The sequence below is a fragment of the Pantherophis guttatus genome, chromosome 8, assembly GCF_059756535.1.
Source record: "Pantherophis guttatus breed Tessera chromosome 8, ASM5975653v1, whole genome shotgun sequence".
Lineage (NCBI taxonomy): Eukaryota > Metazoa > Chordata > Lepidosauria > Squamata > Colubridae > Pantherophis > Pantherophis guttatus.
The window spans coordinates 24,329,002-24,353,961 of NC_142070.1; the positions used below are offsets into that span (position 1 = coordinate 24,329,002).

A 24,960-nucleotide genomic window follows, 5' to 3' on the forward strand; every position below is an offset into this window, starting at 1 on the left:
TACTAGCTTTAAAAACATAAAAAGAAAGGTAATGTTTAATGAGAATATAAGGAACACTCATAGTCCCAGGTATTTTATTTTATATGTAAACTCCTATGAAGTGGAGGAAAAAAACCTTAAAAAATACTTTGTAAATGGCACATCTGAACACCTAAATTTATTCTTACGGGGGCCATTCAGACTGTAATGACCCTCATAAACAATCTGTTAGGAATGTGCAGCCCAGTGTTTGGGCATTATGCTTATATATAAGTAATATCTGATCAGATTTAAAATTAAATGATTAGGGTTTGAGAAGATAGAGTAATAAATAGTTTACATTACAGAGAAATGCATAAAAGATTGTAGGAAAAGGAGTGGCAGAGTCAAAAGAGGAATCAGCTTATAGTTTCTATATATCCATAAATAGACTAAGTCTAATCCCTCTTGAATTCAGTTGACTCTTATCTAATGACAAAATAATGCTAATCATTAGTTGAGCAGATTCCTGTGCAATAGGAATGAGTAGTGATAAATTAGTTTAATTGGAACTTCATGTATGGTCCTGATTTTACACACCTGACAAAGATTAATATACAGGAAGCCTATGGATGGAATTCAACATTATCCATCAGCCAGAAAAAATGGAGACAATTGTTTCTCTCACTACCATTGGCTGTACAGACATAATGTTTTTCCCTGGAGGACTCTTCAGAGTAGATTTGGGAAAATGTTTGAGGAGGAGATATTCTCCTCAAAAAGAGAAAAGGATTTCTATCTTACAAACAAATATCTTCATTACATGGAGAAAATATCTGTTAATATATACTGAAATACATGTATTTATGTGTGTGTACACAATCATACATGCATACACAAACTAATTTCTCCTATTTTTGCATTTCAAAAAATTTAATTCTACCTTTTCATGCAGACAGGACAAATTTTGATAAAAATATAATAAAACATCAAGAAAATATTTATTAAAAGCAGGCATTCATTTCTCTGAATTTCCTGAGCACTAAATTTTTTTCCCACTGCTGTTGAGAGGTTATTACTGAAACACTATGGTCTGTAAACAAAAAAATAAATTAAAAAAGAAAGTAAGGGATATACTAAGGGTATAAAATAGTACTGAGATTTAACTAATATTTGGTACGGTGATAAATATAATTCCATTTTTAAGCTGATAAAAATGACTTTTTCAGCAATGAATATTTATTTGATAATCTAATTTTAAAATATCCCTCTGACTTTTTTTGAAAGTGTATGGAATTTCTTATTTGGTCAGACCTTTAAAAAGTTACAGAACATTCATTAAATGTAATGACCATATGAACAATAACAGTATTTTCCCCTCCCCCAGCAAAATAATTAGCAACATTAATTAGCTTCTTAGAATGCCTACAAGCATACATTTGAATATAAGCTTAAATATAAACATATTAAATAGAACGGTTCAAAACAGAGACATGAAATATTTTTTTAAAAATAATGAAAATAGCAATATATTTGAGATACAAAGTAGCCTATACTGTAGCTCCTACCAATTCCATATTATTTGGGTCCTGGAACCCCAACAGTGATGTAGAATAATTTTTTAAAAATGAATAGGTGAACGAGTTAAAAAAACGTTACTTTTGAAGAAGTCCTTATACAGTATATGCCTAAAAAAAAAATGCTGAAAAAAATTAAACACAAATATGTTTGTTCTTCAAAACTTGAATGTTTATAAGCATGAAAGCAAAGGAGGCTATTTGCTTTAATCATTGATCAATTATAATTAAATATATTCTCCAAGCCTGTACATGCATATGCCATTGCACAGGAATTTCTAAAATCCAAATGGTAAACCATGAAAAGTCAACCGCATTTCATTATATGAGAGGAAGGCATTTTATGGTGACTTTTGTCAAAGCACTTCCTCTATCACCTTGAAAATACAACATGTGAAACACATATTGTAGCAGTCTTTGAAGATTACATTGTCCACCAGTTGATACTAAGACCTATCATTGAATGTTCCATTTGATGTCTCTGCAACTCAATCATCTTACTCATAAAGCATGATCTTCATCTTCTTTCATTCTTGGTAAAACTATCCAACATGTGTGGAAATCCATGCTTCTTGACTGTGAGCAATGCAAGCAAACAGAGGCTGATGAACAGATATCATCCTTCTTTTTCACAAAGATGGTTTCATAACCCAGAAGACTGAAGGCCATCCACCGTCAGAAGGAACCGAAGTTCCCTCCAAATTCAAGAGCTTTGTCTTAATCTCTTCGTATCATTTTTTTGCAATAAGCCATGGTGTGACTCCCTTGAGATGACAGAAAGAACAATTCAATGTGTCAAGTGAAATTGACAGCAAGCAGCCATTGTAGCATATGACAGCAAGCAACCATTGTAGCACAACAAGCTGTTTTAGCACACAAATCATGCTTTTGCACAAGCAAGTTTGGGGCAATGGATAAGAGTTTATGAGGGTGAACATGGCAACAGAATTATTATATTCCAATGGCAGTCTATTATCAAGTTCATTTGTGGTCACAAATTAATGTAACCTAATTCATGGCACTTCTCCAAGCTTGTCCACAAGCCAAATAAAACAAGACTGCAACCAAAAAATAAAAAAAAAATCCCAAAATGTAAAAAAGGAAAACTACAGAAACAATTCAAATATCTATGAATGATCACTCTATTGGGATTAGCTCTGTAGACAGAATATTTGGATTCTGTACATTTATTGCACAGTTTATATTTGCCAGATTGCAGCCATATATACACATGACTACTACAAACAAATAGAAGCAGTGCTATGTAAACATATTTCAAACTTGTAAAACCAATGCTTCCATTTTCAATTATAAATACTGGAGGTGATGTATTATATACACAACTTCATGCTTGCAAGTTAGATTCATCACTGCAAAGAAACAAAGAAAAACATTTTAGCAATATTAGTAGTATTGTTCAAAGATATGTTTCAATTATATAAATAATACCAAGCTGGATAAAGAGATATGTAAGTGGAGTTCTTTCCACAGAGTAAAGTACTCTCAATTTATAGAAGTTAAAGGAGGAAGAAAGGTTTTTCTTCCTTCTTCCTAAAAACTGGTTAGTAAAGGGATATCAGCAATGCTTTTTTCTTCATTTGTTTATATTCTTTCCTTGGGGTGACAGATGTCATTTTGCCTACTGATTCTTGATGGTATATATATAATATTGAGAGATTAAAATGGTAAGCATAAGAGTAATTGAGTGATCTCACCTTTTGCCAGCAACCAGGCATTGGTAACCCATCTGGCCCCTGTTGGAATAAGGAAAATCAAAGTATACTGTTAAGTTAATACACCACACCAATGCTAACATCATTCCATGCCTCAATTGTACTTAGGAAAATGAGCAAAATTCAAACAATATAACAGATGTAGTACATGGCAATTTTTGAAATTCTTATGTATATAATCATATGTTCCCCATGCTTGCAGAAGAACAATTAACTGCAGCCATACGACTGTACAAATAGTTGAAGTCAATTCAGAGGAACACCATACATTAACAAATGCCTTATTCCATGCAAACATATTTATGGCTTTGATCCATATATAATAGTGATAATGGATGACAGTTAAAATCCCAAGCATGTTATAGATCTTTTGGTTTTGAGTAGGATTAGTTAGTCCTTCTCAAGAAAATTAGATAGACTTGGAAAAATATAAAATAACCAAAACAACCTTCCATAAGCAAGCATCGTTTCTGTCTGGAATGTACTGAAATTATTTTCACAAAATAATATAATTTAGCTACACTCAAATATGATGGCACATTTTCAATATGCAATGTTTGAAATTAAAAATATATGAAGGAAAACCAAATAAATATAACTTCTCAGAAATTATGAAAAGGTAGTGTCCATAACTGATGCTGATAGACATTATTAAGCTAATATAGAAGCATTAGACTATTGAATCTGGTTAATTTGATGGATTTACATTTATAAAGTAAATGTTCAGGTTCTTATGAATGCTAAAAATCATCCATTTTCTACTTGGGAAACTACTCTATAAAGTCTGCTTCAGCTAGTAGGTAAGAGGGGGCCTGTGGACTACTTTGTCTCTTTGCTGTTTGAACAATACTGGATATTGTTAATAAGACAGAGTAACTTAATTTTAAGTTGCTATCGGTTAAATCTATGGTATCTATCTTTGACTAAAATCAGAAATTTTGTTCAAATAAGTTTAGTTCTATTGTCTTAACTGTATTCTTATTTTAAATAGAGAGACTTCATTCCTATTAACTTCAGATCAATTATATCAGGTTGAGTCAACATAGTGTATTTGTGCAATATTGCAAACAATGGCATATCTTTGTTCTGAAAGATAAGAGACCAAATGTTATTCCAATTATAAGATACTGTAGTATGTTATCAGGTACTATTAATTCTAAGAATTTGGATTCTGATAATTATGTATTTCTCATTGGGAAGTTTCGATCACTACTTAAATATATGGGGAGCCTTTATGTTACAGAATTTGCTTGAAAATTATAAGAAAATGAAACATATTTGCAATGTCTAGTAAAACATTTACTTGAATGTTAGGATAACATTCTCCCTCCTTAGTTTATAATTTGATAATTTGAATAAAGAGAGACAGTTTAGAGTAGTGGTTATGGCATCAGGTTGGAAACTGGGAGAGCTGTGAGTTCTAGTGAGGAAAGAGTGAGTTCTAGTGCTGCCACAGGCACAAAGTCAGCTGTATGATCTTAGACTAGTTACTTTCTCTCAGCCCTAAGAAGGAGGCAATGGTAAACCACTTCTGAAAAACCTTTGCAAGAATCCTGCAGGGACTTGTCCATTGGACATGACTGAGTAGAAGAGGGGGGAAATAAACTTGAATGAACATCAAAAACAGCTAAGCAAAAAGTTGCTAACAGGTGCCTTTAGAGGACAGTTTTCATTGATTTCCAGACAGAACCAATACTGTCAAATATACTTTAAAGAATTATGATGGCATGCTTTATTTATTTGCAATCAAATATATAACAATAGGTTATTGTTAAACAATGACAAACAAAATAAAACATGGACTTTATACTTAAAGACTTTCCTGACAATTTAGATTATAGATAGGCTTTAAAAAATCCACTAAACTTTTCCATTCATTTTTAGAGAATCGTGCTTAAACTATACACACAGTATCAAAACATGCAGATCAAATATATCTACCCTTTAAAATGTTTTTGGCATTTTCTAGAAATGTGTAGATGATGATTTTTATTAAAAAAAACATATTTTCATAATATTGAAATGTTTGCCAGATTGGTACAAGGGAAAGGGATCAACAAGTAGAATTTTAGTATAGGCAGGTGCTTGAATTCATGCTAACAAAGAGTAAGGGACTGTTGTATGTATTGTGGGAAATTAAGATCCAAAGGAAAGACTGTTATGCTGGAAACATTTAAGAAACAGACAATAAGTGCTTGGGCTGCAGGCCATTAATTCCTTATGAAGGATTCATAAAGCTTATTTTGAAGTGAACATAACATTGCAATCTGTAGTAGGTGTGATCACGGGAATAGCAGACAGGTAAATCTATTCAAGAATATTTCCCTGTCAAAATAACCTACATAACTATATAATTCTAAGTAAGAATATTTATAACCTAATCTTAACAATCTTGTGCTCAATGTATCCTTTAGTTGGTGTGTCCCATAACTAAGTATAAATCTAATCCAGAAATCGCAGAACAAAAACTAAACTGAGCATTCCAGTTAAACTGCCTATTGTAATATATTATATCATTATATCCCCTCCATTAATGTAAGTAAATTCTGCACTCTTTGGAACTGTTTGCACTGATCCTGAAGCACACAGTGAGTCTGTCTCCCTGTCATCTATCTATTAGATAAGTAGAAGGTCAAGCATGGAGATAATGCTAACTCCAGATCATACCTTCCACTTGTTCACTCACTCTCTTTAGCTTCCTTCTGTACACTTGCTCAAAAGCAAAGAGCAAACCAAGTTCTCAATTTCCTCATTTGCTTAATGAGAACAGATGATAGTCAAAGCAAATAAATGGAATATCAGGAACAGGAACCCCAGAGGTTGTCAAAGGATTAGTGTGTGGACATTAAGAGTTCCTTGCATAGGTTGGCTGTTCATGCCACCCTGCAAAAGTTAACAGGAATAGACATGTAAGAGATATTATTTTGCTTGAGACATATGTATTCCCAGGGAAGCCATACCCAGGAAAGTATCACCGGTTTTACACTTATGTGCTTTGATTGAGAATTTCTCTTCTTTTCTTAGGCACATATACTCTGGAGTCCTTGGTGGTTCCTGAGCTTGGTTGTTTGTTTGCAGACACTTCATTACATAATCAGTGCTAGTAAGTGTATGGTTTCTTCCCTGTTTATATACAGTAGCTTATCCTGTCACTGATGGTGGGAGTTGAGAACAAGCCCCACACTTAATAGGTGAGGTTACCTAGTTGGATAACAAAATGTCTGCAAGCAAAAAACCAAACTCAGGGAGCTCCCCAGTTTAACCTTGAGGAAGTTCTCTTCTATTGGAAGCATATACTTTATTACTCCAGTGCCATTTTTTTTAAAAATAAAGAACATGCAAATATAGTTATGATTCAAAATCATAAAACCCATTTATGAGTGAGGTCAGATGAAATTCACACTTATGGGAAGGGCAAGTATTAATGTGATGTGTGATATCAGTAGTTCAGTCATGGGATTCTGTGGATCTATTCTGTATCAGCGAAGAGGGCATTTTCATTAATATTAAGTATGGCAGAACATGTTTTATTGGTGATGGGAAGGATGGGAAGAAAGATAACTATCTTAAATAGAAAATTGCATTTCACTACAGATGTTGGAGTAAAATAACTTCAGAACCACTGTGCAATGCAAATATGACTTGCCAGTATTATACTGCTGATGCTGAGAGGTGGAGTGATCTCTGGATACTGTTATCATCACCAAGGCAGGCCACTTTGATCATGCACATGCATGTATGGGCACATATAATGTAAAGTCTGGTTACTGTGAACTTTACATTGGAAACAGCTGATTAGAAATATAGGAATCACATGCAGGGTTGGAAGGAAAGAGCAATACTGTACCAATTGGCAAGGGGCATCCAGCCCATCCAGACCAGGCTGGCCTGGCTCCCCTTTTTCCCCCTTAATTCCACGGAATCCCTGTTTGTAAAGATTAACTTGCAACGTTACTAAGAAATGTCTTTTACATCAACTTTGCTGGAACAAGCAAATAGAAAAAAGAGGAGCAAGCTGACCAGAAGAAGACCCACAGAAGAATGTGGGTCCTTCCCTTCTTAGATTTGTAGCTAAACAGATGATCTATATGGCAAACATGAGGTCGCACATGAGCCACTGCACCGCAAATTATGGAAGACTCTTCCATTAATTACAATTTGAAAAACTTCAAATGATATTTTACATGGAAACAGGCCAGATCATGATTATGTTTAAAGTGCATTAAGTCTTTAAATGAATAACAACTTTGCTCAAACTGTAGCTTGCTCCTCTTGGCAGTATGACATCTTGCTATATTATCTACTGTAAGAGGAGACATTTCCAATAGATGAGTGAGACATACCAATGGACAAGGTGCATCTAATCCAGGGGCACCCTGTTCTCCTTTCTCCCCTTTAGGCCCCTTTTTGCCTTTCTTTCCCTTTTCCCCCTGTGGACACAATGGTTTGGATAAAACACATGTTTTATTCTTTTTCAGGGAATCAAAAAGATCTGTTTTAAAAGTTTGTTGTTTATTAGCCAATGGAGGGCTGAAAGGACACTTACCACTGTGTTCTAGTTTGCAGGATGCATTAGGTAGAAAAATAAGTTATATGATGATCAGAAGCATTAACTGCATCAGTTTGGTTATATTGCTCTTCTGCGTTAATGCAACAATGACAGGCACTTTGAATCCTAAAGCAGGACTTGGAATTGTGAATTAGCTTGATTTTTTTTTCATCCTAAGGGGTCATCAAAAACTTGCCAGTCATTTAAAAAACAAGGGTTTGCGATACTTTTCCTAACAGTTGTGTTGGGTCTGCTTTCCTGGGCTTGATTTTTTGCAAAAAGATCACTGTTTTCCTTGGATAGATTTACATTTTATGGGGAAGAACATTCTGCTTATTATATGCACAATCATCTTTTTAGAGGCAAGTGTCTCTCAATATCACGGGCATTAAATAGTAAGACCCTGTCCACAAGGACTTCCTCTTTTTCCAATGGAAAGAGAAAATTCTTTGCTTATATCAAACTGCTCATCCTTACAGAAACTACATCTGTGCACATGGGCACAATCCCAGTTCAGAATAATCTCAATATACACCGAGGCATCAGTTTTAGAGCTCGGTCAGCTTTTTCCAATCTGGTGATGAGGTTTCTTTCTCAGAAGACAGATGGCCTGATAAGGTTGCAAAAATGTTACATCTCAGTTTTTCTAAACTGGATGCACTGTTAGAATCTCAGAGTTGGCTTCACAATAAGAAAAAAAAGTTGGACTTAAAGGGACAAATTTTAATGTATTCAGTTTGTTGCAAGTTGTACCACTTGATTTTTCTTTAGGAATTCTATTAAGATCTTAACCAAACATGTTAGGATAATTCCTTTTTAAAATATTCAGGTAAAGGGCTTGGGTTAGGGATCAGCTTTCCTCCTAATACAGGGGTGTCAAAGTCATGACGTCATGTGGGCATGGGTGTGGCCAGTGCATGACGATCTGGCCCATGGGCCATGAATTTGACAGCCCTGCAAATAAAACCATAATAGAAGATAAAATCCTGTTTAACACAACTGAAAGGCATTAGGTTGGAAAAGCCAATCAAGAAAATTAAGTGATAAAGTTCAAATTCCTTGTCCAAACCTGCGAAAGGATTCTGAAGACCCATGTGTCTCAATCTAGTATTCTGATGCGTTTCTACATTAGAGCTCTATATTCAAATGTACATTCATTGGCATCCTTCCTGGATTAAAATATTCATGTGACTAAATTAGAATTTTTTTTTGTCTGAAAATAGACATTCTTTCAAAGAAAATATGCAATATTTAGTTTGAGAACTTGAGAGATTTCTGTAAACAGATTTCACTACACAAATGCAATACTTGAAGACAAGAACAGCTACCTGAGAAAAATGGCTTTATCAGAAGGCAATAGAGGGCACCTTTGACAACTAATTTAGAATTGTTTTCACACCTGATCAGTTACAATGGTAAATGAGTTTCAGGCTCACAGTCCTTAACAAAACCAAAAGTAACTCTATTTAAACACATAGACACACACAAATTAAGAATATTAGTGTAATGGAGATACAACAGAAAGACAGTTAGTACTGCAGAACTAAGGAATGATTGTCAAGGTCTAAGCTGAAGGAAGGATTTAATTTGCAAGGAAAAGGGTAAAAAAGACCAGATGAATTTTAAGGAAACAAGGTAAGAGGAGAAGGGAGAAATGCACCTCGGAAAAGGCAGAGAAGATTAGGATGGTGTATAAGGAATAGACAGTCACTCATTTTCAAATCAAAAATATGCATCCATTTACAGCAGAAAATAAATATTTAGAACAATTGCTTTGTAATGATATAATATTTAACACTTCAGTGCCTAAAGCAGTGCATTCTTAAAGTCACTCAATGAACCCCCCCTCCAAAATTAAATTAACATATCCAATTATTGTGCTAACATATATTTTAAAAGTGGTACAAAATGCACAATGTACTATGGCATAAGACAAAACATCTAATGAGTGTCAAACACAATTTCATGGAGAGATATACTGTATTATATCCTACAACTAATATTTATTCATCAGTTTCAGCAGTAAGCCAAAATATGAAGGACTTTAAAATGGTGAGGGGAGCTCTTAGCAGTAACTGAACAATTGAAGATATAACTCAGAAACTATTAGTCAAAGGAATTAACTATGAAAAACTGCATTTCCATTTAGGTTAGATCTACCTGATAGACTTTATCTTTAATATTGATAATTTAAGTTCTACATTAAAAAGTCATTTTTCCAAATATGAGTTACAAATGGGGCTAACTCTGAGCCCAGGGAAAAATCAGACAAAAAAGTGCTTTGATGCCACTTTAAGCTGGAAGGGAGGCATGGGTGAATAAAGATGTTACAGTACATAGAACTGTCTCTCAAACTGTCAAACTATTTACTAAGTCTGCACTACTATTAATCTTCTCATCGTTCCCATCACCCATCTCCTTCGACTTATGACTGTATGACTGTAACTTTGTTGCTTGTATCCTTACGATTTATATTGATGTTGTTTCCTGATTGTTTATTTGTAACTTATGACTATCATTAAGTGTTGTACCTTATGATTCTTGATGAACATATCTTTTCTTTTATGTACACTGAGAGGATATGCACCAAGACAAATTCCTTGTGTGTCCAATCACACTTGGCCAATAAAAAAATTCTATTCTATTCTATTCTATAAACAAAAGTTTTCAGAAAAGGAAATAAACAAACCCTGACTGTAGATTCTGATCAAACCATGAATCAGACGAGCCAACAAAAATGGATTAGAATAACTTGAGGGAACAATAAATGGAAAATAAATTGGGCCTTTTAATCTTGCTTATGCAAAAATATGGCTTCCCACACTTTTCAAATTTGACAGGGAATAATTATGTGGCACTTTTTTATTGATACAAGATTTAGAATTTGGCCTAATGTTTATAAGTTTTAAATAGTATACTAAATTACCATATTAATAAATTTTAAGGGAAAAATTAGTTTAAATATTACTTCCCTATTTGCATCTAGAATATCTAGGGCAAATTATTTAGTTTCAAAAGCAATTTCATTTTGCACTTCGGCACAATTGACTCCATAAGACAAATTTTGACCTGACTGAGCCAGTTCGGCATTCTTTTACAATTAACTCAGCCAGCAAATAAATGATGTCCAGGAAAAACAAACACCAGGTAATGATATTGTATACTATGATGCAATACTACTCTTTCAGGATTGATATCCTACTTCTCTAAACTCTGCCAGCTCTTCTTTAAACAGCTGTTCTTTGAACATGTAAGAATATAGTTTAGCCTTCAAAGCAATATTTTGTTATTCTATGGACTGCATCTTATTTTTCTCAAGCTGATTTTGGAGATCTTCCAATTATCTCTGAACCAAGTGACTCTGTGGTTATGATCACATAATATGCTTACTGACATTTAAGTTAAAATTCTGGCTGCCTAAATTGCCTTAATATTTGTACATTACACAGAATCGATAATTAACCACACAGGTAGGAGGCACACAGCAGTCTGGAGTTTAGTGTCTAATCTAGTGCTTTCCAAACCTGGGTAAATTACCCCAAATTGGATACAAGTGTTTTTTTTCTTGGGTAATGACTGATGAACCCATTACCCAATCATGACAGGGACATTTAAATAAGGACTTTCATATAAGCAATAACAAGAACTTTTTGATAAACGGTTTTGGGTAATGAAGGAAAGCGTTTGAAAACACTGGTCTAATCTGTGACACAGTACAAATAAAGTGTGAATAGCCTATTAGTTATTATAAAAAGTGTCTTTTTTTCATTCACTTCTTAGTAAGGTAAAGGTAAAGGTTTCTCTCGCACATATGTGCTATTCGTTTCTGACTCTAGGGGGCAGTGCTCATCTCTGTTTCAAAGCCGAAGAGCCAGCGGTGTCCAAAGACGTCTCCATGGTCATGTAGCCGGCATAACTAAATGCCAAAGGTGCACGGAATGCTGTTACCTTCCCGCCAAAGGTGGTCCCTATTTTTCTACTTGCATTTTTTAAGTGCTTTCAAACTGCTAGGTTGGCAGAAGCTGGGACAAGTAACAGGAGCTCACCCCATTACGCAGCACTAGGGATTTGAACTACTGAACTGCCGATCGACAAGCTCAGCGTCTTAGCCACTGAGCCACCGTGTCCCTTCCACTTCTTATTCAACTCTAAATCTAGTACATTTGATAGAGGTATAGGGTCTGCAATTATGTTTATGATCTCACATGGAAGCATACATTTGTATAGCAAAGTAAATTGGAAGAAACTCACAAAATAGCTTGGGGGAAAAATGGAAGTTACCATTATTATTAAAATTTACCGCACTTAAATTTTTTCTCCCTGAATGTCCCTGCTATATTCTTTTTATTCCTAAAAATACTACACTTTGGAAGCATTACTGCTTTGTCCTAAACCAGTTTGGCAAGCACAATTAAAAAAGATTGAACAGGTACATTTCCAAGCTAAGGTTGGACCAAATACAGTTTCTAGAAAGTGACAGAGATTGGTGCTGAAGGTGGCCAGTTTAGTTTTTCCAATCAGACATAGTTTAATCCCTGCTCTCTATGCTATACTTCATTGTTACAGAAGGTGGTGCTGCAGCCCTGTTATATTTCACCCAATTCTGTTAATTAGAAATTGTTCCAGGGAATTTATTTCCCCAACATAGTCAACAGAGAAAACATGAAAACTTTGGAAAATGAACTAAAGGAAGGAATAAGCCTAAACAAAGCTTATTCAGTATGAAGCTCATCAGGCTATTCCAAAGCAGATTTCCCAATTTAGGTTTCATTTTCTGCCCAAACCCCATGAAATATTACAATATTGTTTATTCTATAAAATGACATCTGTTTGATCTTTCAACTCTTTTATGAATTACACAACTGAATAGGAAAGTTATGCTGCTTTCATCACATCCAAAGTTGTTTGACTTCTTCATCTTCTATGGCTAGGCTTTAGGATGAGTCAAAGAAGAAAGGCTCAAGATAACATTGCATATATGTAGGCTGTATGAACATTGATTTCCATTCTGGCTGGTGAAGAGGAATATACAATATAGGCTTTCTCCAGCAAAAAAATCATGCCTAATGCTTGGTCATCAGAATTGGGACTAGAAGAAGCTACCACTTCAAGGGCATAGACTGCAGTGTAATCTCCTGCCACAATAAAGACATTCTTTCATCTTTAGGTAAAGGTAAAGGTTTCCCTCGCACATATGTGCTAGTCGTTCCTGACTCTAGGAGGCGGTGCTCATCTCTGTTTCAAATCCGAATAGCCAGCGCTGTCCGAAGATGTCTCCGTGGTCATGTGACCGGCATGACTAAACACCAAAGGCACACAGAACGCTGTTACCTTCCCACCAAAGGTGGTCCCTATTTTTCTACTTGCATTTTTTACCCGCTTTCGAACTGCTAGGTTGGCAGAAGTTTCGTCTTTATAATGTGGGAAATAACTATTACTGCAAGCTTCTTTCTTTGTTTATTAGCAATCTGATACAGCCAGCCTACAGATAATTTGGACTTCTGCTTTGAGCAGTTTGATGTGAATTCCTGTCATTTCTTGCTTTTGCTATTCAGAATCGAAAGTCATTTGAATTTTCACAGAAACCTAAAGAGAATACATTGGAAATCCTTCAACTGCTGGGATGTCTTAAATACCACCCACTGAACTAAAAAAGATGTTTACATTTACATGTATAAATGTTTGGGGTATGTATGAGTGCATAGTTTGCCTCACAGTGAAAATAAACATAAAGAACTGGAGAGATTTATCCATGCATGGGCTGGATATATACATGTGTTTCAGAGCTTCCACACTGCATATTCTAGTAAAAATTCAATGATTGTATGTGAGGACAATCCAATGACAAGCATATTGAAGCTGTCTCAGTAGGACTAAGTGCTTTAATTAGATGTTTAGCTATCACTTGCAGGAGGAATCTGATGCAATTAACTTTTTCGGAATTAGTCCAAAGTGCTCCTAGCTTAGTTTTCATCTTCTCAGCAATAAAGCCAGGTGCTTACAAAGTATAAATACAGAGCACATTTAATTGAAGTTTGTAGCCCTACCAGTATATCGATTTACAAAAGCTGTCACTCTGGACCAGGGTCTCCTGTCCTATTGCTACTCCAATGTCTCTTGTCAGTAACTACAGTATAAACAAATACAGACTGCAAGGAGTCTTGGAGGGAAAAAAAAACTTTCTCCCATTATGGAATATGCTGTTCTTTTGGATCTGAGTAGAAGCTTGGTTTCACATTCTGACAAATGACTTTGTCTAGTAAAGCAGTGATAAGCCTTTTGGCACACAGAAGGCAGAAAGTAAAACTTAACGGGACAAATTGTAAGTCTGGGAGAGAGAGCAACTGACTAAGCTAAGTAATCAAACAACAGTTAATAGCATTGAGGTCACCTTTTCTCCCTTTTCTCCTACATCACCCTTTTCTCCACGTGGACCAGGGAATCCCTATAAAAAATGAACAAAAATATCTCTATTGGCTTCTGTATATTGATATGTGGGTTTATTTTTATTTTTTTTACTGTAGAGCTATATGAGATGTCCCCCAGCAGCCCCACTCCCAAGAATACTGCATCGAGCAGTTTGAAACTAAAAAAGAATTGATAGAAAATTACCTTTGTTTTCCTACATGCAAATTAGTGCTGGCAATGTTCAAGGACAAATGCTTCATAGAGGTTTAGTGGTACTGAACAAATGGGCAACAGCATTCTAATTAACTTCTCTCCGTTCCACAGAATTTGCACAAACTGGAACATCTAACCACAACTTCTAATTTAATTCTGATAAGATATAACTCAATTGCAGTCAGCATGTGCAATCAAAGATGCTGTAGCAACCTGGAAACACTAGTTTCTTGTGGGAACAACTTCCCATGAGGTTTTCGCTGTTTTAGAATGCAGTGGCAGGTTTTTTTTTTTTTTAATGTGTGGTTTATAATAACATGATTAAAACACCCCAAACCTTGGAGGACCTGTTACTGCAAATAGGAGTTGCCTTGTGGTGATGTTTTGATGTGACTGCATTTTCAAGCACCACTGACTGCATTTGTAAGATTTGATGCACTTAGTATTATGCTTATAACAATACAGAATTGTACGAACATTTGTCATTCCGTGGTCATTTATCCGTGCTCTAGTTAGCATCAATTGCTGCAAAACGATTAGGGGTACTATTTATGGCGGTATTATTATTTTTTTCTCTAGTGTTACTTTAAGACAAACGGCAGTACAATGTTGAGTATAATCTCTGCATGATTGTCGTGCATAGGAAATGGGATAATCTTCAACATGCTGTAAGCATGCGACTATTTACTAAAAACAAATGTTTACCTACCACACAGACAAATATGTGATCAATTATTACTTACATCAAGGCCAGGTTCACCATCTTTGCCCTATTAAATAACCATAATAGTTTTGTTAAGCTTTCAGGCTGTTATAAAACTTGAGTGGGCTTAAATATTTGCCTGGATTATTCAGATACGCGCTGTGTACAAAACACAATTTTGAATCCAAAACTGATTTAAGAAAAAGCTCTCTGAATGAAGAAGAATCACGTACCGTGCATTTACCCTTTTTATACTGAGTACTCTCTTAAACATGAGAAAGTATTTAGGTATCACTTAGGGTTATTATTTTTATTGTTAAATATGCTTTTGTTGAAGCAAAATAGCATGAAATAGTGTGCTATATATTATGGCAAACCAAAGTTAACTGTTTGTTAGTTTAGACAACATGTTAAGCAAAACATGAAAATAAAATCTTCTAAACTCTTATTCCGAGTTCCGATGGAGCACAGGAAAGGAAGTGGAAATCCATGGCACTGAATATATTCAATGACCAATTAATATCAAGCAATTTAAATGTCAGGGAATGCAATATATGTATGTTGATTATTACATTGGAACTCCTACTCAGGTTACTTTGCAATAATGAGTTTGGATGAGACAAAATGTCATTTGAGTAGACTCTGTCTTATTGATTCTTAGGATATTGGGAAACCTCTGAACATGTCTACTATTGGGTGAAGTCATTTTAGTAGCAATCGAACCACTGCAAGAATGCTCAGAAGTGCCTAAAAGAATGTTAATCAAGGACTTCTAGTACAAATTAAGGACCTCTAATTTTGTATAAATTGGGAATCTGCTAGAATCTTTCCTAACTAACAAATGCTATTAAGAGGGTCACAAAAGCTTATACCTTTAAATAACATTTATTAATCAGAAAAGGTGCTATCTGACTCTGATTTTTTTGTCACCAGAGACTAATACAGTACTTTTCCTCTAATATCTAGTTTTCTGGAGAATATGAACTGAGGGAGCTGATTATGAATATGATCACTTTTATTCAGTCATATCTTCCAATCTTGAAGGATCTGTTAGAGTGGACACTTTCTGAGTATCCTGAATTAAACAATAGTTAGTAGGAATGAATATTTATCCATATGACACATGGAGAGATAGAGAATGCTAAAAAGTGGGGAATTATCCTACATAACTATTTTCAATAAATACTTTTGCTGAAACATTTCTACTGAAATATTCATCTGAATTGCTGAAAAAATATTATGAAGTCACAAAGGAAGCTGGCAGAAGAACAGTGTGGTTTGAAATCTGAGACAGATATTTCCAGAGCACTGCGAGCAGTCTTAATGTTAATCTGAGTGGCTAAAATGCTTGGCAACAGTTCTTCAGGTTTTCAGACAAGTCTTTTTGCCTCAATTGGCTCAATTTTGCTTTACCAAGGAACTATGGCCATTCTTCGGCTTAGTAAATTCCTCCATAACACATAGTGATTCTCAGTAATTGATACAGAAGCCACCACTGCCATGTTTGGAGTCCTTTTGAATGAATACAGCACTTAGTTGACAGACACTGTCAATGGATATGCATTTATTTCCCGCTCTTCCATTTGCAAAACATTTTCTGATATTAAATAAAGCTATTTATCTAAGGGAGCTGGGTGGTTCAAAAATATGATTGATCGATGATAGATAGATAGATAGATAGATAGATAGATAGATGATAGATAGACAGATAGATAGATAGATGATAGATAGATAGATAGATAGATAGATAGATAGATAGATAGATAGATAGATAGATAGAAATCTGATGGAGGAATGGGTAAGACTGATTTATTCCAATCTGATACTGTTTAATCAGATATTTTTTAAAAATAATATGTGTTAAATAAATTTATACAATTATTTTTTTATATATCATAGTTTTCACATCTAAAATTGCATGATTTTTGGCTTAGGTGCTCTTTGGGTGGTTTCCTTCTATCCTTCTCTCCCTTTCATGTGTGCTTATACACAAATAGTTTCATTTGCAGTTTGAATAAATGATATCGTGCATGACACAAAGAAAAATTAAGTACATTTCAATATTTAAAATTTCCCACAAAATAATTACTTTCAAACATTCTAATGTTTTCAAATAAACAACATCAAGTTCAGATTATACGTATAAATATATGATTCTTTAGTATTCAACCTATAGAAAAATATTTCTGTCAAAATATTTATCCTAAAATTATACTGATATGGAGATGTCACCTCATTTTATACATATCTACATATAAATATACCTCTTATAAAATATACATCAAACAAAATTTAATATCTGCACATTATAAATACCTGCAATGTCAGCAAAGTTTAATAATTTTTTCCAATATATTGCAATATTCAAGCAGTTACTTATATCAATCTTTCATGAGCAAAGATACTTTGCCTAAGACATTTAATGAAACAAGACAATAACATAATTATGTAACATTTAAAACAACAACAGAAACAACTCTTACCAAATTTGCTTCAAATGCAAATTAAAACATAACAGCATAAAATGGTTTGCATAATTAAGACCTGATTGCTCTTTCCTCCAGAGAGATGTGTAAGGTTTTTTTTAAAAAATAATCTAATATTTTATTGACACAAATTCATACTAGTATATTTTGGTGCCTAAGGACACCTTCACAAAATTATAAAAATGGCAGGAGCAATACAAAAGAGTTGATATTCAATATTGGCTTTTCTTATTTTGTCAAACCTACTTCATTATTTTTGCAAAGTGTGCTGAGAGGATGACTCTGTGTCTAAACCTGAAATAAGTAGATAGTCTCATGAGCCATGACTTGCTACTTAAACTAATTGCATTTCTTTGTGATGAACAGTTATTAAATGTACCAAGATTTAATGAAGGGTTTTACAAATACTGCAGTTCTGAAAAATCATATAACTTACAGGCAAACCATATGGTCCTCTGGGCCCAGGATCTCCTGCAATTCCTTTTTCACCCTAAAATATAATAATTCAATGCTGCTTATATAAAGTAAAGAGATTTTATTATGCAATATATTTCACATATTTCTACCCTTCACGAAAGATCCATGTTTGCTTTCAGAACAAGCCTTTGGCAGCCCAAAGAGACATTTAAGGATTTCTTTGGAAGAAGAAATCATTTGTTGCATTTTAAGAGAAGGTGATAAGTTATTAAAATTGTTTATACTTGTGATGAAGGGAAAGTCATTTCTCTATATATTTGTTTTCTTTTTTCTTTACAATATTCTTCTTTTTGCTTTCTGTTCTATATCTATTTTTCTTTTTTTCCTTTTTTAGTTTGTATTAGTTTTTTTATTATTATGGTTCTAATTTTTAATTAAATTGCTATTAAAAAGAAGCCTTAGATAAGTCAAGATGAGAGATAGTGATAGGTCTATGCTAACTTCCTGTTATTCATTTCTAAAAGCAAAGCTGCCTTTTGTATGATTTTGTATGAATATCATAAAAACCTCAAGTATTTACATTATTCATAACGTGTTTTATTAGCATACTACTCTTTCTGATGAGGAAGCTCTTAGCACCAGAACGACAATAAAATTTTCTCTGTTGAAACAAAATTTATAAATAAATGCAGCCTTGAATTGTGCAGCAAATAAAACAGTTTCCTATTAACATCTTTGAAGACAGTCTGGTGCTTTTGCATTTGTATAAGAATTATAATATTAGGTGGAATGTAGATTTTTGTAACCACTGTCATCATCATGACCATGATAATTATCTCTGTAAGTCTTGATATGTTGTGAAAACCCAGTGCTTTTAGCTGGTTTATTGCTGGAAGTATTATGTAACTCTAAAGTATGGGAAAATTCAGTAATCAGGTTAGGGATTTTGTATTAATGCAACCACTGCATATTTTAATTAGTAATTTGAACAGAACACACAAATATGTCTGAGCCCTGGTGGTGCAGCAGACTAAAGCACTGTTATTAACATCAGCTGCCTGCAATTACTGCAAGTTCAAATCTCACCAGGCTCAAGGTTGACTCAGCTTTCCATCCTTTCTAAGGTAGGTAAATGGGGACCCGGATTGTGGGGGCAATAAACTGACTTTGTATAAATATACAAAAGTATGAAGCCTATTGCTTAACGCGGCATATAAATCATACACACACACACACACACAATATATACAACCAAGGTGTTGGTTACCACCTTTAAAGCGCTCCATGGTTTAGGGCCTGGGTACTTACGGGACCGCCTTCTGCCACCGATAGCCTCCCACCGGCCAGTACGCTCCTACAGAGAGGGACTCCTCAGGGTGCTGTCGGGCAGGCAATGTCGGCTGGCGACCCCCAGGGGGAGGGCCTTCTCTGTGGCAGGACCTGTCCTTTGGAACAACCTGCCCCCAGAGATACGTAGGATCCCAGATCTCCGTGCTTTTTGCCATGCCCTTAAAACTTTTTTATTTCATCAAGCTGGGCTGGCTTGAACCCCCCTCTTAGATATTTTTAGATATTTTAATTATAAATTGATTTTAGTTGGGGTGTTTTAAATTTTATATTGGGCCAAAACTTGTTTAATTCTTTTAAAATTAATCTTAAATTTTGCATGTGATGTTTTTATTCTTGGCTGTTTACACCCTGAGTCCCGTAGGAGAAGGGCAATATAAAAATCTAATAAAAATAAATAAATAAATAAATATTATTAAGGTATATTTGAACATCTCAGACATGGACTCACTCTGTCTCCCTTTGGACCTGCAGGGCCATGTGGACCAACGGGACCATCCATACCCTAGAAGAAGAATAAAACATGATCTGAAAAAGGTTGGAAATACCTAAATTAAGCTTTATATTGAATCCATATAGAATCAAGCTTGATGTCAACAATTAAGAACATGGATTAGAATGATGGTTTAGTTGTTGAGATTCCAAATCTCTTGGTTGCTTTTGTAGACTCAGAAATCCCACTTGTATTCCTTAAAGCTCTGTGGTGCTTCTTTCTATCTCTTGAATGTTTACTTGCTTGTTTAGATTTATGTAAGATTTAAAACGTAGAGGGATCTTTTTCTAAGAAGAGTTAAAAGGTTAAACAAAGGGAGATAACACAAGAAAATCCCATGCTGAATTCACAAAAAAGACTCACAAAGATAGTTGGGACAGGTGACACATTGAAAAAGGACATTTTCTATGGTCAATTAAACTATTCCATCACTCTCCAATTTTCCAACAATTTTCCAGCCAAGCCAGAGTGGCTGGATTGACGTCAATAACAAAGAGAAAGGTGGACTTCTTTAAACTTATATATTATAGCTTGATGTTATGTCACGTCATTTGTCATGGACATGAGCATAGGGGCTATCAATCTATAACCTGATATATATATATAAGATTATAAATTTAGTTGAATCCAACATTTCCCTCTGGGAAAAAATTAGGATACAATATTGCTAAGTAATCACTACCAAGGTTGCTAGTCTATCATTATCAAGAACTCCTCCGCTAAATATCAGTATATAAATAACCTAGTCAGTTCTATTGCAACATAAGCAGGCAGCATTACATGGTAAATCAGCTGATGTGTTCACTGAGAAACAATTTGTGCAGAAGGACATAGGAACAGGAAAGACTCACCCGGGCTCCTGGCTTTCCATCTAAGCCAGATGCTCCCTATATAGTTAAGCGGAAGCACAGATGACAGGGATAACAACGAATGACAAGAACATTAGATTAGTAACTGTGGTGAGAAACAAGTACAACTTCTTTTTAATACACAGATTACACAGTGTAACAGGAATGACTACCACACTACTACATTAGATAAGTTATAAATTCATACACAACACAACAAGTTTATGATTTTACTAGAGGCTATGTAACAGTAATCTTATTAACTAGTGGAATTGCTTAATGAGATCAGAATTAGTCCTTAGATGCATTAGTGCTACAAAGTTTGCTTGCTATAGTGTTTGTTGATCTTTAATAAACACATCATTATTTAAAAGTTAGTAAGAGATACTCAAGCAAAACAAAGATATAAGTATATTTTCATAACCAGAACTAAAACACTAAGAAAGCAGTAGTGCAATAAAAATTAAATATATAGTCTGACGATAACAGATTTAAAACCATAAAATATTTTAAAATATTTCTGTTTTTTTTTTAATTGAATGATAATCTGTAATAAATTCCAAGCTAGTTCAGTGATTTGTAGTAGTGACTTGTAGTCATGATTAATATAGGAAGAATATTAAAATTAGAGCTACTTTACCAATTATTTCAATAAGTTTAGCCATCATGTCTGAAATATCTGTCAAATTTGCAACTCTCAATTTGGTATTGCTGAGAGTTATATGATCCCTGTGGATATTATATGAACAAGATCAATGCAGTGCTGTCACACACATACCAAGTGAATTAAAGATGTCAGTTAGCTTTATTTGGTAGACTTTATGTATATGGTGGCCCTTGAGAATTTTCACACCTTGATCAAGCAAAGTTATGTATTATATTTCCATTAATTTTATCAGAACAGAGGTAAGCTCTTGCTGAATTTCTATAATGGATTTAAAAGGACTTATCTTTGGATGAATGCCCCTTCTGAACAGATTTGCTCAGTTATTTTACTTTTGTATGTTTTTCATTTCAGGAAGGGAACTTTGCACTGATATGACTTTGTTTGTATTTAGAAAATCTTAACACTTCCAGAAAGCAAAATACGGATTTTATTGATCTTCACTGACTACCAATGAATTAGTAATATACAAAGGAGAAAATTCCCCAAAAATGTTAAATCATAGAAGATATACTTCTACAAGCAAATGAAAAATAACTTTGTTACATAAACTTGTTCATTAGGATACTAACCATAATTGCCTCCTAAAATATTTATATTATAATTACAGCCACTCTGCTTAAACAAAAATCTACAGTTAGCATATGGACAATCTTTGTGTGGACAATGGTTAATATTTAAACAAAACATTGCACAACATTTAAATAATGGCATAATTAATGGTAGAAAGTCATGTTTTTAAGTAATGTTGCCAACTGACAAATAACAATATAAAAGCAACAAATAACAAAACTGTATACTATGGGATGATACAAGATTAGACTCGATTAAGAAAAAGACACCACTTCAGCATGAGATAGCTTTATATTTGCTATTGAGTAAACCAGAGTTTTGGGCTGAAAGTAGAATGAGAAGCTTGTAATTTGCACTGAAATGGAAGTATTTTACTTACTGGGAGACCAAGGGGCCCTCTGTCACCCTTGTGACCTGGTTCACCCTTCAATCCTTTAAGACCATTTAACCCTGGTTCACCCTAAATATAAAAGTATAAATGCTATTTTGTGAAGATGCTGACAGGGATACTCAAGCTGGGACAGAAGAGAGCCAGTGAAGGATATGAATATAAATCCAGTTTTTTTTTTTTAACACAAGTGGTTATGTTTATCAAAATAGATCATCTTGCTGCTAGAATATAACATTTTTTTCTTACGGCAATAATCATGACTCCTATTAAAGTAGGTGGCATGAAACTATCTACATAAACTTGCATGTTTGAATCATACATCTTGGAATGTTTCTGAATAATTTGGATATGGTTTTACTGTTATTTTGCTTATGGCAAATGTATTCCAAACCCATTCATAATCTTGCAGGCTTTCAACAAAATTAATGAAGCCAGAAAAAATGTGAATGTGATTTGATCAATCAGAATCACAAAGTATTTTTTTCTACATTGCCTTAACTGGCTTTTTCTTCAGATAGCAAACTAAAATATGCATTATTTCATGAAAATATATTCCAAACCTTTAAGCATGGCTATTATCAGTTAAACAGAGGAAGACTGTGATACATTGGCTTATCCTTTCTAATGACCACAATATAACAGTTACCCCAAAAGTAATTAAATGCTTACTGATAACCAAAGTTATTAAAATTTCAAGTTTCTGAAATTCTCTGATAAGGGAACTCTTTTGCTCTGAAAAAAAATAATCTAGGTGTTTCTAATTGAATCAATATTTATAATTTAAAAAACCTATGATAATTACCAGTGAATCTACCCATTTTACAAAGAATTGATATGTAAAAATAATTCACTACCTCTGCTAAATAGAATTCCATGACATTTCTAAAGAGCAACCATGTGTACATTTATTTTTGTTTAATTTATAGCCTTTCACCATAGAATTTTATGGTTTCCAGATTCTAAAAAAAGTAGCATATAATTTATCTTTTCTTTTTTTAGTGTGTGTGTATGTGTATGTACATTTGTATAGTCTCCCTTTATTTCTTTATCAGCAAAATATAAATTTATATATATATACATACACACACACACACACACACACACACACACACATATATATATATATATATTTTCTTACTTCTTCGTAGGGTTTATGTGTGTTTTTCTTCTAGCCAGGTTTTCCTTTGGTTACGTAGGGAAATATATATATATATATATATATATATATATATATATATATATATATATATATATATATATGCTACTAAAGCTATAAAAGCAACAACTATTTGGAAATTCCTAGAAAGATATGAATGATTTCATTAAGGAGGAAGAAGGGAACTTAGAACCGATGTGAATAAACCGTGGCATAGTTAATTCTTTTTAAAATAAAGTATAAATTTTTAAATAAAAAGTTATAGTAATTACAAAGTTGCATTCTCAAAAAAAAGACTGAAATATGAAATAAATGCAAATAGCATTAAAGTGTATTAGGGCTTAAATTATTCTTTTTGAAGTGGCTAAATGTGTTTGCATGAAAAATATGTTTGCATGCACATTTAATTCCCATATATTTTATATAATATTTTGAACTGCAATGGTGGATTTTTGACTAGTATTGTTAGGAACATGGATTTTCAGATACAAAGATATGGGCAAAATAATTCAAAAGGACATATTAAGTTAAGAGAAAAATGAGCTTGATTAGAAGACTGAAAGACAATAGTAAAGAATAAAATATTTTTTTAAAAAAACTTCTTAAGTACATAAACACTCGTCCTCTGTTTTCCTAAACTTTTCTGTAAGGTAGCTTCAAATGTCATAGTTTGAAATTATCACTAGACAACTAAATATTAATACTGGCTCTCCATAATTAACATTATAGAAGGCTAATTTAGGTTACATTGATGTGGAACAGACACAGGAAATTGCCATAAATCCTTATATATGTTTTGACATTTTATTTTAAGCAGCTGCTTAAAGGTTTACGAATATTTTTTAAAATTCACAGAAAAATGAGACAAGGACAAAATTTTAAGTGCATGCCTCAACATGATTAATGAGAATGACAGCATAACAAATTGGAAAAATGTTTTTAGTTGTGGACTAAATTCTTTACCTTTGGCCCTGGGAGTCCATGAGGTCCCTAAAAATAAATAAAAAATAACAATTTAAAGGATGCACTTCTCTATTATTTCCATATATTTATATTGGAGGGGCTCTCTATATGTATGCATGTGAATGTGTCCATGTGTGCAACTTATGAAGGGATGGCTGAACAAAACTGCATTAAGTAATAACTCTTAATTATTTAATAAAAGCCAAGCCAAGTCTAACAAATTAAAAACCTCTATCAATTTTCAGCTCCAAAGTGTTTTCTAAAGATTTTGAAAATATGTGAAAAATAATTATCAGAAGCAGAATCAATAGGAACTTGCTGCTTACATTTATATAAAAGTTATTTTGCATCTTTGCAAAATTACTCCTTTCATATATCTGTCTATATTACATTTCATTAAAAAAAACATTTGACACCACTTTTTTTTCTTTTCCCCCAATCTCTTCTACTACTAGGAGCCCCTGCAAATATTAGTTATTTG

The 24,960-nt window shown here is 33.7% G+C and overlaps 1 protein-coding gene across 1 annotated transcript in view; it reads right to left on the reverse strand.

The window, feature by feature from the left end:
- Nucleotides 1-942: 942 nt before the first annotated feature.
- The window catches only part of COL25A1 (collagen type XXV alpha 1 chain), a 112,686-nt gene continuing 88,668 nt past the window's right edge, over nucleotides 943-24,960 (reverse strand). Inside the window, exons 26-35 of the mRNA XM_087875551.1 lie at nucleotides 24,480-24,506; nucleotides 22,349-22,429; nucleotides 20,736-20,771; nucleotides 19,843-19,896; nucleotides 18,064-18,117; nucleotides 15,182-15,208; nucleotides 14,209-14,262; nucleotides 7,612-7,698; nucleotides 3,251-3,289; nucleotides 943-2,905 (exon numbers count right to left, since the gene is read on the reverse strand). Of these exons, the coding sequence (XP_087731677.1) occupies nucleotides 2,903-2,905; nucleotides 3,251-3,289; nucleotides 7,612-7,698; nucleotides 14,209-14,262; nucleotides 15,182-15,208; nucleotides 18,064-18,117; nucleotides 19,843-19,896; nucleotides 20,736-20,771; nucleotides 22,349-22,429; nucleotides 24,480-24,506 (462 nt within the window). The 3' untranslated portion in view covers nucleotides 943-2,902. The remainder of the gene's footprint in view (nucleotides 2,906-3,250; nucleotides 3,290-7,611; nucleotides 7,699-14,208; nucleotides 14,263-15,181; nucleotides 15,209-18,063; nucleotides 18,118-19,842; nucleotides 19,897-20,735; nucleotides 20,772-22,348; nucleotides 22,430-24,479; nucleotides 24,507-24,960) is intronic.